Source organism: Diospyros lotus, chromosome 11 (assembly GCF_014633365.1).
Source record: "Diospyros lotus cultivar Yz01 chromosome 11, ASM1463336v1, whole genome shotgun sequence".
Lineage (NCBI taxonomy): Eukaryota > Viridiplantae > Streptophyta > Magnoliopsida > Ericales > Ebenaceae > Diospyros > Diospyros lotus.
The window spans coordinates 33,087,451-33,101,878 of NC_068348.1; the positions used below are offsets into that span (position 1 = coordinate 33,087,451).

At 39.1% G+C, this 14,428-nt stretch overlaps 1 protein-coding gene across 1 annotated transcript; it reads left to right on the forward strand.

Moving 5' to 3' along the window:
- The first annotated feature begins 169 nt into the window (after positions 1-169).
- On the forward strand, positions 170-13,907 carry LOC127813161 (uncharacterized). Its single transcript, XM_052353969.1, has 8 exons — positions 170-588; positions 1,993-2,147; positions 2,382-2,624; positions 4,080-4,214; positions 4,861-5,043; positions 13,012-13,173; positions 13,357-13,775; positions 13,855-13,907. Exons 1-8 carry the CDS (start codon positions 207-209, stop codon positions 13,865-13,867), a joined length of 1,692 nt encoding a protein of 563 aa, XP_052209929.1. The 5' UTR covers positions 170-206; the 3' UTR covers positions 13,868-13,907.
- The last annotated feature ends 521 nt before the right edge of the window (positions 13,908-14,428 follow it).

The following is a 14,428-nucleotide window of genomic DNA, read 5'->3' on the forward strand; positions in this document are numbered from 1 at the left end:
CCACCCACGAACTGTCTTCTATTATCATATATATATATATAATATATAAGTAGTAGTGTAAAAGTGCAAATTTTAAAACCATGTGGAGAGAATGAAATATTCGATATTTTTAACTATAAATTAAATGCCTTGAATTTTCACAAAATAATATTACCTATCAACTCTCTCTCTCTCTCTCTCTCTCTCTCTCTCTCTCAGAGCAGAGAATGGCGGTGTCGTTCTCTTCGACATTTCCGGCGGACCCAATTAACCTTAAATTCCCAAATCACTCTATCGCTAACCCTAACCCTAGCTTTGCTTCATGCCACTGCCCAAATCCCCTGTTTCTTCGTTGTCGGACCCGCAGATTATCATCAGCCACCTCCGGTGACCGGACTCTGAACGGAAACTCCCCGGCGCCCTGCCACTCCCGGCAACGGCCACGATCCCTCAAGTCGCCTCCCGATTCTCTCCGCAACCTCGCCTCTTCTGCCATTGTCTTTCTATTAGGCCTTGGCATTCGTATCTGCTCCGCAGCTGCCTCTACCCAGATTCCGGCAGTCTCCGTTGCCAATTGTCCGACGGTTGTTGAAGAGCAAAAAATTGAAGGTTGTCATGCCTATTCTTCTCAGGGAATTGAAGTTCCTTTGGTGTTTATATCATCAATTAAAGTTCTTGTTTTTTTATATTTCTATTGTATATGCCATCACTGGACTTGAAAATGCTAGCCCCCAACTTCTTCTGGATTGGTTTCGGTTTGCCAGATCATGTTTATACGGACAGAACGCTATTAGAATTTAGAGTTAGAAAGCATATAAGGTTTTGATTTTGACTGAATAGATGATGGTTTGAATCGTTAAGTGTATTAGCTACTCTAAATTTCACATGCCACACTTGAATTTACCTGTGCCCTCTACTCGTATTACTTGCATGCTGATGCTATAACGTTAGACGATTTTGTGGCTTGATATAACTTTGGTGACTGCACGGTGCAACGGATTCAGCTATTTCCATTATGTATCTAATTATGTTCTAAATCCCCTTCATGTTACATCACTTATGAGAATATTAATGTAAAATCTAATGTAGGTGAATTCAGTGCATGAGGTTCCTGCGTTGCAGGCTCTTGAGAAGGTCAAATTGTATGCAACCTTACCCTCACTTAGCAAAGATTAATGTAAAATCTAATGAATTATGAATGAAATAATGTTAATGTACGGATTTCAAGGTCTCTAATTAAGTTGGGAAAAGACAATTGGTCAGATAGATATATTATTTTTACTCCATGTATGCTCATATATGCATGTATTAGAAGCTGGATTCATATATATTTTGAGGTCTAAATTTTTTGTGTGGAGCAACAAGTCCTCTCTGATGCATAATGTTTTCTTATATTCCAATCTAGGCTTTATATTTCACTGAGGATACACTGTCAATCATGAAAACTTTTTAAACATCTAAAAGGGGCTGTTTAGTTGTGGAAAATGATTTTCAGCTGTCTATCTCCAATTTTCTATAAAATTTCTAGTTTTCATTTTCCATCGAAAATTTGGAAAATACATTCAAATGCTAGAACTACATAAGACTAATTTTCAATCTAGAAAATTGGAATGTATTGTGTGTGTGTGTGTGTGTGTGTGAGAGAGAGAGAGAGAGAGAGATTTTTCTTTCTTGTAACTTGTATTAAAGAAGGAGATGGAGATGATTCGGAGAAAATTTTGTGGAAAGTTTTCAGATCTCCATTCTCTATTGGAAATTTTTTTTATTTGAATAAGTTTTCTATTTTTTTGTTATCTGGGAGTAATTTTCCAAAAAATTGGAGCTATTTTCCACAACTAAACAACCTCTAACCTTTTCTTTTTAGTTTCCCTTTGTTATTGAATTATAGACACATTACCTATGTTCATTTCCTTTTTAAATTTTATATTTGAATAAGTATGAATGTATTTGGTTCTTTGAGGTAACTTTGTCAAAGTGCTACGTAGTAATCATATAACTGTCTTTTGAACACAGACAATTTTGATGTGGGAAAATCTAGAACCATGGAGAACCTTGAAGATAAAGAATTGAATGCTGCATTTGAGAAGTGGAAGTCAAGGACATATGCTTTGACAGTTCCCTTGAGAATTATTGCTTTACGTGGTTCACTGCCTCCTTCATGGGTGAAGGTCTGTTTTTCCAGCTTGTCTTTTGTTTGAATTTGCACTATATGAATACCACCAAATCTACTGCAGAAAAATTTACATTTCTGCATATAATGTAGTCCTTCAACTTAATTATCCAATGATAATAAACAAAATCTATTCCTTTCATATAATGAGTCTTAGCTTCTCTTTGCCTATAATGTCCAAATTAATGCAAGTGTTTATACTAAGTGTCATAATTTGCTTCTTGACACACAGGACTTCATTAAATCTCAAGGAAAGAGAGTGAGGTTACGGTTAGAGATCTATGGAAGTCTCAACGACAATGCTCTCTTTAAATCTTTTACCAATGGAAATGTTGATCGTAAATCTGCTGTAGCAGCTGATATTATTAGCATTGGTGATTCGTGGCTCAATTTTGCAATAAAGAAGGGTGTAATTGAGCCCCTAGAAGGGATAGAGAACCAAGATTGGTATAAATGCTTGGGCAAAAAATGGAAGGTAATGATAAAATTCATCTTAAGTTTTTGTCTGTCACTTTCTCTTGAATGACATTTAATGGATTTGTTATGTTGTATTCCAATGAGTAAGGTCAGTGTTCAAAAACAATTGATTGTGAAAATTCTGTCAACTTGGAATATACTTGTGATTGGTGGTAAATTTGGCCTGGAGTGGCATACTAAATGTAGCAATATGTCTATTGAAAGATTCGTGCTTCTTATTATAGTGACTGGGTGAAGACCAGACTGTGTACTGCTAGGAATGCCCATCTGTTTCACATTTCAAGTCACCTTAGCTGATATTCTCTGCTCTTGTTCTCACAAGTGCTTCCACTCATCACAGCATTTTCATGCTCGCTTCGTTTCAGTATGTTAGACAGCTACTTTTCCAAAAAGTTTAAGTTGTGAGGAAAGGGACCCATTTTATATCAAGATTTTTGTTACTCCCATGTAACACATGGACAAACTTAACCAAGGTGCATTAACATGGACAAAATAAGCTTACACAACAAATTTGACTGGTGGGTGACAAGTTCGTATGAATTGCTCAATTCTAATCACTCTTGGAATCAAAGTTCTAATATTATATTTGTTACCAATTATCAAAATTTTAAACTATTAGAAAATGGTCTTAGTAATGTGGATATTGGAAATTGTTATGTTCCCCATGTCGGGCAACATAAGGTTTGCTCGATGCGAGCAAAATCAGAGGGGGGGGCGTGCCCCCCCCCCCCCCCCCCCCCCCCACACACACACACACGCGTGCGCGCGCCCGCGTTGGGCGCGGGCAATAGATCACCCCTTGTGGATACTTTATAACACTTTAGAAAATGGTCTTGAATGACATTTAGGTGACAATTGGACTTATTTGTTTGTATAAATGACTCAATTCTTGGTTATTTGAATTCAAATTTTTGGAACATCAATAATAAATTAATTTTGTAGATAGCGTTTGGAAGTCTATTGTTATTTTTTTGCATTAAATTGTTGGTTAAATATTATTGATTGATAAATGAATGTAGAAGATATAAATATTAATTTTTAATTTTTAACCACTAGTTTCATGAATGCTAGTTTTTGCATCTTTGTCATTCAAGTCAGTGATCTTCTTCAGTTGCACAATGCTTAAAAGCATTAGAAGGATCGAATTTGACTCCGTGTATATATGTCTGAAATATTTATCTTAAGTTCAGTTGCCAAGATTAGTAGTGCACACACTTTGTAATTGAAAAGAAAATATGTACCTAAATGAAAGAAAAAAAAAAACTGAATAGATAAAAAAAAAAATTAAAGAAAAAAAAAATTGAACGTGCTGGTACACAATGCATACTTAGGATTATACCAGTCCCCTGGCTAATGTTTCATGGGATCTTATGGAGAGAGCCTTGTGGTTACTTTAGCGCCTGCCCAAATGGATAGGTTTCACAGTAAAATTTTCCTCCTAAAATATTCTCAGGTATATTTATGCAGGAACAATGAAGGAAACTTGGATCCTGAAGGGAAAATATGGGCTGCCCCATATAGATGGGGAACCATGGTGATAGCTTACAAGAAATCGAAATTTCAAAAGCATAATTTGTCTCCTATAGAGGTATTCTTTCTCAGGCTGTGAAGTTACTTGCTGTTCTTCTTGTATGAGGATAATATTTATATATCATGGTCATTGTTTTATTCTCGTGATGATATTGAGATTTTAAATCCATTTCACCAGAATTTTTTTTTGCTCAGTCATTTCACCAGAATTTAGTAGCCATAGCAGAACTGATGCGACGACAACAACAACATATCCAGCCCTTATCCCCCTATGTGGGGTCGGTTACATGAATTCTAAACTTCCATGTATTTCTGTCTTGTCATAGCAGAACTAATAGATGGAATTATATTTGCGTGAATGCACATGATTTCCATTTCCTTCTTAGTTAGGAGTTAACCCCAGATGCAATACATTTATAAAATACTACAATCAACAATAATCTCAAGCCTTTATCCCACTGGGTGGGGTCAGCCAATACATTTATAGAATTCTATTGAAAAGTTGAAATGAACTGATACAATTAACTTTGTTCTTTGAAGTTTGATACACCATTATTCCTTTCCTGTTTTTTATCCTTTCGCTATGATTATACAAAAAGTCATTTTTATGTTGCATTGTCATTAAACAATTTTGGCATTTTTAGCAGTACAATCTGCAAATATTGTCTTTTGAATGTGCTTGGAATAAGATATCTCAATTGCAGGACTGGGCCGATTTATGGCGGCCTGAACTTACAGGGAAAATTTCAATGGTTGATTCTCCTAGAGAAGTTGTTGGCACAGTATTGAAGAGCATGGGGGCATCATACAATACATGCAATATTGATGCTCAGGTTGCAGGAGGGAGAAATGCGGTGGGAAAGAAGCTCACACAGCTCAGCAAGCAGGTATAAACATTAATGGCCAAGCCACAAACCACATGGAAAATACAACCAAACAGTTGCTTTGGGGCTGCAAATAAGTTATTATGCTCTCTGGACAACAAACATGTATAAACATTAATGGTTAAGCCACAAACCCTATGGCAAACACAACCAAACAGTTGCCTGGGGGTGCATAAGACTGGTTTTTCCAAAATAATAATAATAATAAACAACAACAGAAAAACATTCTAAACTCAGTGTCTCTTTAAAGTGTGTTTATAAATCCTGATTTCGTGATGAACTTGTCAACCATAACTATAAGGTCATCTGTGTTAAAAAAAATCTGTTCAAGTCAACTGGTTAAATAACACTTGATGTTGTTACTACTAACAATGATGTAAAGCTGAACACAAGCAACAATATTCCAGCTTTGCTTGTTGATCCCCAAGCAACAGTTGTGTATCTCCTGTTGGAAGCGTTTGATGAGCCCCAAACAAAACTCAAGAAAATTCACTCAAATAGGATAGAAATTTAAGAGAAGAAAATTGTTCTCTCAAAACTCACAATATTTTTAACTCAACTTCTTTTCTGATGGATCATAAAACTTCAAATGAGCAACCCTTCTTATACTACATCTGGTACATAATAATTAATTGCTAATACATGAACTTATAAAATCTAAACACCCATTTCAAATTCCTAGATGCATGAATGGAACTAGATTCATCCATAATAAATTCTAGATGCATGTTGTTGTCAAAATACAACAATCTATTTTTAATCGTGAGAGAATACAATTTGTGTCTAGTTGATCACTAGAATCTTGAGAGTGTAGAGTCTTCAAGGGTCCTGAGAGTCTCGTCACCAAGTGTCTTGAGAGTCCTGGGTATGTTGAATGACGGGAGACTCTCGTGATCTTTTGAACGGTCCTGATGAGCGGGAGACTCATTTGGATCTGATAGGAGGCTTTCTAATGACCGAATGACCCTTGATGACCGAGAGACCTGTAAGACAAACTCACGGTTAGGGCGCGGGTGGGTGTCCCCGTGTAAACCCTCCGATACTTAAGTCAGTTCTTGAGAGCGAGAGCGCAAGAATGTATTAGAGTGTCAAAAAGAGTGTACTTGAGGTCAGAGGCGTGGCCTCTTATTTATGGAGGGGGAGGGGGGGGGGGGGGGGGGGGGGGGGGCACGTGGTGGCCATCTCGAGAGTCTCACGGCCGTGATGGTGTATCCAGGGGATGAGATGTGAGTGAGTGACACACACACGGTTATTTGACCGAGTGGCCTGGCTTCTACATGTCTTGAAGGGTAGAAGAGAGAGAGGGATGAGGACCCCCTACTCACTCAGTCATATGACCGAGTGAGTCATGCTCTTATGGGGGAGAAGAGACCCCCACTCGCTTAGTCATATGACGGAGTGGGTCTTCACCCGCTTGGTCTTGAGCGGCTCCCTTGCCTTTTTGCCTTGATTCAAACCCATCTTTGCTCCAAATGCTTGCATCTGCTCCTTACCGGATACAGGTGCAATTTTCAGGGCATATCACACGTAAATCAAGATTCATCAAATAAAAATTCATTGAGTATAGATTAATATTCTAACATCCCCCCTTAATCTAGACTTGAGTAACACCAAGTTTCTCCTTCAGTTTGACAAAAGTTTCAGTCTTCAATGCCTTTGTGAAAATGTCTGCAATCTGATTCTGTGTCTTGCAATGCTTGACCACTACTTCTCCTTCTTTAATCAAGTCTCGAATGTAGTGATGTTTAATCCTAATGTGCTTGCTCCTTCCATGAAAAACTGGATTTTTGCTAAGTGCAATTGCTGAGTTATTATCACAATACAACACTGTTTCCTTCTCTTGAGAGCACTTCAATTCTTTCAACATCCACCTCAGCCAAAGAGCTTGACAACCAGCTGCACACAAAGCAATATACTCTGCTTCTGTGGAAGAGAGAGCCACAACAGATTGTTTCTTTGAAGACCAAGAAACTGCACCTGAACCAGTATTGAAAACATACCCAGATGTGCTTTTGTGATTATCTGTGTCTCCTCCCCAGTCACTGTCACTGTAACCAATCAAGATTGATTCTTGCAATCTCTTGTAATGAATCCCATGATCAATAGTACCAACAACATAATGAAGGATTCTTTTGCCAGCTTCCCAATGACTTTTCTTTGGTGAAGTCATAAATCTGCTCAACATGCTGACAGCAAACATCAAGTCTGGCCTTCTTGCTGTTAAATACATTAGACTTCCCACTAAACTTCGATAAAGACTAGCATCAACTTCTTAATTCCTATCATCTTTGCTCAACTTCAAATTTGCCTCCATAGGAGTACTGCAAGGGACAGCACTGTCCATTCTAAATTTCTTTAACAAGTCTTTTGCATACTTCTGTTGAGAAATATTGATTCCTTCATCTGCTTGTTTTACTTCAATTCCAAGGAAGTAATGAAGAAGTCCCAAGTCGGTCATCTCAAATTCTTCCACCATGGATTTTTTAAAATCCATTCCCATTTTCTCATTATTGCTTGTAAGGATAAGATCATCAACATACAAGCAAACAATAAGAAAATTACCACTTTCATCTTCTTTGGTGTAGAGAGCATGCTCGTATGGACATCTCTTGAATCCATTCTTCAAAAAGAAACTGTCAGTTCGGCTGTACCAAGCTCTTGGAGCTTGTTTCAGTCCATATAATGCTTTCTTTAAGCGCTACACCTTGTGTTCTTCACCTTTCTTTTTGTAACCCGGGGACTGTTCGACATAGACTTCTTCTTCTAGGTAACCATTAAGGAAAGTCGATTTCACGTCCATTTGATGCACCTTCCAATCTTTTTGAGCTGCCAATGATAAAAATAGACGAACTGTTTCCAAACGAGTTACAGGAGCAAAAATTTCTTCATAATCGACACTGAATTTCTGCTTGTAACCTTTCACAACAAGTCTTGCTTTGTTTTTGTCAACTTTACCATTTGAATCCAACTTTGTTTTGTAAACCCATTTTACACCGAGCACCGTCTTGTCTTTTGGAAGATCTGTCAACTCCCATGTCTTGTTTCTTTCAATTGCATCTATTTCTTGATTCATGGCAATCCTCCATTTTTCCTCCTTGGATGCTTCTTCAAAACTTATTGGGTCTGCATCTACAAGTAATGCAAAATTCATTCCATCACTAGTAACCATGACATAGTCATTTGAGGGATACCTTTTGGATGGCTGATGTGGTCGGGTCGATCTCCTTAGTGATGGCAAAGTTGGCTCGTCATAACTTGATGGTGAACTGGTTTTGAGGATAATGGTTCAGCACCTTCTGGTTCAGCCACTTGTGCACCTTCCTTGTCTTCAATATTAACAGAAATTTATTTCTGTTTTTGATCCGCAGCATTCCACTTCCAAGATTCTCCCTCATTAAAGTGCACATCTCTACTTATAATTATCTTCTTTGAGATGGGATTGTACAACTGATATGCTTTTGAATTTTCACTGTACCCAACTAGGATACATTTTTCTGATTTATCATCCAGCTTACCTCTCTTCTCATCTGGAACATGAGAGTAAGCTATACTTCCAAACACTCTCAAGTGGCTGACACATGATTTTATCCCACTCCAAGCTTCTTGAGGAGCCATTCCTTGAACACTTTTAGTTGCAGCTCCGTTTAGAAGATAGACAGCACATGTAACAGCATCACCTCAAAATTCATTAGGCATCTCTTTGGCTTTCAGCATGCCTCTTGCTAGTTCCATGATGGTTCTATTTTTCCGCTCGGCTACTTTATTTTGCTGGGGAGTGTATCGAATAGTTTGCTGATGTCGAATTCCATTCTCTTTTAAAAAACTCTCCAAAGCAACAAATTCTCTACCACGATCAGAATATCAAGTTTTTATTTTATAGCCACTCTGATTTTCAACAAAAGCTTTGAAGGTTTTGAAGCATTAAAAAACTCCACTTTTTTCTTTAAGCAAATAAATCCACGTCTTTCTACTGTAATCGTCAATGAAAGTGAGAAAATAATCATTACCTCCAACTGATGGTGTGCACATGGGTCCACACAAATCAGTGTGGACTAATTCAAGTGGGTTTGAGGCTCTCCATGCTTTGCCAACTGGAAATTGATTGCAATGATGCTTCCCAAGAATACATGCTTCACAAATTTGATGATCTCTTTGACTGATATTTGCAGTTCCTCTCACCATATGATTTTTGCACATATGAGACAATGAGTTAAAACTCAAATGTCTGTATTGAAAATGCCAAAGCCATGAAATATCATTCACCAAAGTGCTGAAACAAGAGCTTTGGCCATATGAAAAATTCAAGGGAAACATCTTGTTTGGAGTCATTTTTACTCTTGTAATAAGAACACCATCTCTGCCTTTTATCTCGCACAGTTCATCTTTGAAAATAACATTCTGTCCCTTTTGAAGAAGTTGCCCAACACTCAACAGGTTGTGTTTGAGACCTGGAACATAGAACACATCAGTGATTTGTTTGACACCATCTTTGTCTGAACAAGGATATTGCCTTTTCCTTTTACTTGAAGTCGTTTGTCATCACCAATCTTGACCTCACTTTGGAGAGAATCATCCAAAATTACAAAAATATCTTTGTTGCCAGTCATATGATTACTGCAACCGTTGTCAAGATACCAAACATTTTCAGCAACAACTTCTTACTTTTTATAGGCCAGAAAAGGAGTACCTTCATCATCATTTTGCTCCTCGTGCATAAAATTTGAGTTGTTTTTGTCACCATCATTCTTCTTCAACCTGCAATACGCTTTAGTATGGCCAAAATGATTGCAATTGTAACACTGAATATGAGAAAATTCACCACGACCTCTGCCTTTGCCTCTGCCTCTTCCTCTTCCTCGGCTTGAAGTAGAACTTGATTCTTCCTTGCTTTCATTGTTGTTGTTCCAAGACTTGAAATTTCTACCACCTCCACGTCCACCTCTTCCTCTTCCTCTAAAGCTTTGACTAAAAGAAGCTTGAGATTGAAAAGCTTGTTCTAAAGGAGCAGTATCAAATTGCGCAATCTAAGCTCATGAGATTGGAGAGATCCCATCAAGCTATTTATTGATAAAGTGGCTAAGTCTTTTGATTCTTCAATGGCAACAACAACATGCTCAAATTTTCTAGTCATGCTTCTGAGAATTTTCTCAACAACTCTCTGATCTAAAATTTGTTCTCCATTTGCTTTCAATTGATTAACAATTGAAAGAACACAATTAAAATATTCCTCCACCGACTCAGAATCTTTCATTTTAAGTGTGTCAAATTCAGATCTTAGAGCTTGCAATCTTACCATTTTAACTTTGGCTTCACCTTGGTAGTTGATTGCAGAATGTCCCATGCCTCCTTTGCTGAAGTTGCTGCAGAAATCCTCTAAAAAATTGCTTCATCGATAGCTTGATAAATAAAAAACAAAGCCTTCTTGTCCTTCTTGCGATTCTCCTTCAATTCATTGCTTTGTTGTTGAGTAAGAGCAGCTTTGTCTTGTGGCTCAACAAATCCATTCTCAACAATGTCCCATAAGTCTTGGGAACCATATAAAACTTTCATTTGCTGACTCCATCAACTATAATTCTTCCCATTGAACAGAGGAAGTTGAGGTTGCAACATATTGTTGTTGGATGCCATATTTTAACCTGCTCTAATACCAATTTGTTGGAAGCATTTGATGAGCCCCAAACAAAACTCAAGAAAATTCACTCAAATAGGATAGAAATTTAAGAGAAGAAAGTTGTTCTCTCAAAACTCACAATATTTTTAACTCAACTTCTTTTCTAATGGATCATAAAACTTCAAATGAGCAACCCTTCTTATACTACATCTGGTACATAATAATTAATTGCTAATACATGAAGTTATAAAATCTAAACACCCATTTCAAATTCCTAGATGCATGAAAGGAACTAGATTCATCCATAATAAATTCTAGATGCATGTAAATTAAGATTCATCAAATAAAAATTCATTGAGTCTAGATTAATATAGTGTTCGAAAATTCGGCCTAGGCAACCGCCTAGGCGTTAGGCGGCCACTGGTCGCGCCGATTAAGGGCTGCTCGACACCCCTAGTCGCCGGGCCCGATTAATCGGGCCATGGCGGCGCCTAATTGCCTGGGTCGCCTAGGTCGTGCGCGTCTTGGGCCGACCTATTTCCTCCTTCCCTTTCTCTCTCTGGTCGTTCATCACGAGTCGTCTCTCTCTCTCTCTCTCGCTGTCGATCTCGTCTCTTGGTCGTTCACCGCCGCCGTCAATCTCATCTGTTGGTCGTTCTCTCTCGTCACCACCGATCTCATCTGTTGGCTGTCATCTCTCGTCGCCGATCTCGTCTTCCTCTAGTATGTATCCATCTTCCTCCACTTCCGGTAAAAAAGTAAAAAACATTGCTCCTTGGTCCTTGTTGCTTGCTGCAGTAGCAAGCTTGCTGTTGATCTAGTCGCCGCCTAGGCCCCGCCTAGGCGGCGCTAGTCGCCAACCTGCCACCCGACTAGCGCCTAGCGCATTTTTGAACAACTCCACCATCAATTTTCAGTACACAGTGAATTTGCTATGGTCCTGTTACGGGTATTTCCCGCTCTACACTATTTGGGTCAGGCTTAAGTTAATGGGTCGGCCCAACTGTTTAAGATCCGGGGGACCTCGAGCTGAGCCCATCAAAGCGAGCTCACACGCTGCTGGCGCCCATGCTCATACGGTGGAACTAAGTGAGCTCCCGGTAACACCTCTAACTTATCAACGTACTCGGGCGAGCTCCCTACTACGTTTTGAGCGAGCTCCCAGCGATCCTTGCAGTTCGTTGGTGCAGCCGATCAACTCGCGTAACGGGAAGGGCATATGCCACGGATATCATTTGGCCAGGGGCCACCCCAGATGGACTATTCAGGCCCATTTTCTCGGCCCATTTGGCCGGCCCACACCAGTCCCATCTTGACCCCTCTTTTACAACATCATTACAGCCGCGTCTGTGTTTCCGCGCGTTCACCTCAGATCCCATCCTCATTAATGGCGAATCTCATCTACATTAATGAGGGTCTCGTCGACACCTTGCTGCAGCATGGCTGTCCCCGCCGACGCCAGCTATTCCATCCCATCATCTGTATACGTACAGGAGAGGCAGAGAGACATGTCCTGGGATATATATCAGCCAGCTCTTCTGAGAGTGAGGGTATGTTTTTTCTTTGGTCCACGAACGAATACTTTTGCACACTTATTTGCTCGCTCACTGACTTGGGCATTAGAGTACTTTGCAGGGAAGGGTCAGCAGGTCAAGGGGTTGAACCAAGCATCCTGTTTTCTCTTTCTCGAATCCACCGCACCAAAACGGGCCAATGAATCACCGTCGATCAATTCCGAACGTCGACAAGTCCTAAATCATGAGTTCTATTAAAATTGTGGTTTAGAACCATGAATTATTGAGGGACACTAGGTTTAAGAAATATTTTCTTTCCCCTGGGCTTTGTAGAATTCATCCTGTAGTTCGGGGAAAGGACATGTCTGATGTTCACCTGTTGGTATGCATAAATATGCATTTTCTAGACACTTCAAGACCTTTTAAATTAGATGGTCAAATAGCTTTGGTGTGAACTAAAAATACAAGGACATGGAATCATGAACCCTCAAAATTGCAGAACTTGAGCTGTTACAAGGAAAAAAGTCGTTGAAGGTAGAGTGTTTTAACCAAAATGTGTTACTTCTTGTTTATCCCTATAAAGAAAAGAAGTTTTCATACTACCTTGAACAAACAATCTTATCTGGTTGTTGGCTCAACATAGATAAGAATTCCACACTATTTGTCAATTGATGGATTTTCAAATATTATGGTACAACTATGTGCATGACTTAGTGAACTTAGAAGTCCTCTGACATGCATTTTGCATTCTTTTTTAATTTCATGTGGAGTAATTTTTAATTTTCATTATTAAACCCATGGTGCTTTTGGTTGTTGTCCTCACCTGGATGAAATGGCTTTCTGTAGGTTCGGTTATTTGATAGTGTGCACTATCTGAAAGCATTTGGAGTGGGAGATGTATGGGTGGCAGTTGGATGGAGTAGTGATGTTCTTCCTGTTGCAAAACGCATGTCAAACGTCACAGTAATTGTTCCAAAATCTGGATCTAGTTTATGGGTGGATCTGTGGGTATGTCAAGAATCATCTGTTATCATTTTCTTTTTTCTTTTCTTGCATTGAAGATGCACTTGAAAGGGAGCAGAGGACAATTAGGAAAAGATGGTATTAAGTATCCTTGATTATTAATATTTGAATCTGCCCAAGTCGTGATTCTTTGCAGTGGTTTTCAGATAGAAATCATGTTCTTTGCAGGCAATTCCAGCTGCTTCAAGATTTGCTACAAATAAAATAGGGGGACGAGTCAGGGGGCCATCTCCCCTGATCCATCAGTGGATCGAGTTCTGTTTGCAGGCTGCTAGCGCGCTGCCTCTCCAGCAGCAGGTAATCCCAGGCGCATCTCCCTCCTCCCTCCATTCTACCACAACTAAAGAGTCGGAAGAGCTTACCAAGGGCAAGCCTAAACTGGAAACAAATCTCATTTCTGGAGTACCCCCGAGGGATATTTTGGATCAGTGTGAGTTTCTAGAGCCTTTACCAGATGCTGCATTAGCAGATTATCAGTGGTTAATTGCAAGCATGCAGAAATCGCATTGTGGTTTGATTCAAAGAATGGGACGCGTCATCTTGTCTTCACTTGGAAACCTGTTGCCAGGGATGCAATGCAACCCAAGGTAACTTGAGATTTTCCATGCCCCCTCTTTAATAGAGCTATGATTCATAGTTGTAACTAAATTTTAACGGTTATTGTAGTAAGTCCTGCTGATGCTGAGATTTCGTGGTTAAGTGGTGCATATTCAACTCTACTGTGCATGGCATGTGTTTGCATTTTTGAACCATCAAGGTGTGCGTAAGCGTCTAAAATGCTTGTAAGTAAAAGTTGACATCAAATTAATGGTGTTCACAAGAGCTGATGATTCGAAGGACTGCCTGGAGAACTTGAGAAGTAATGACTAATAATGAATAATGTAAGGGCGTGGGCGTCTGCACAATTATACCAAATTATCAGTGCACACAAGGCATTACAGAAACAAATGTGCATCCCCAACCCCAAGGACTGGTTATTGACTTCGCTATACGAAAGGAGGAAGTAGTAGGTTGATTCTCATTTTCCCCTCAAAAAGGGACAGGGCAAAGATACCAGTAGATTCTGTTAATAACTGGTTTTTAAATATTTAAAGAGAACCTACGGCTCATAAGTTACTTTTCCTCTCGTTTCTCCAATGTAAAAGTTAAATGTGTAAACATTTAAAGCAGGGATGCATAATTGCATTTGAGTGTTAACACACAAAAAAAAAACCAAAACAGAATGCCAAAAGGTTACAAT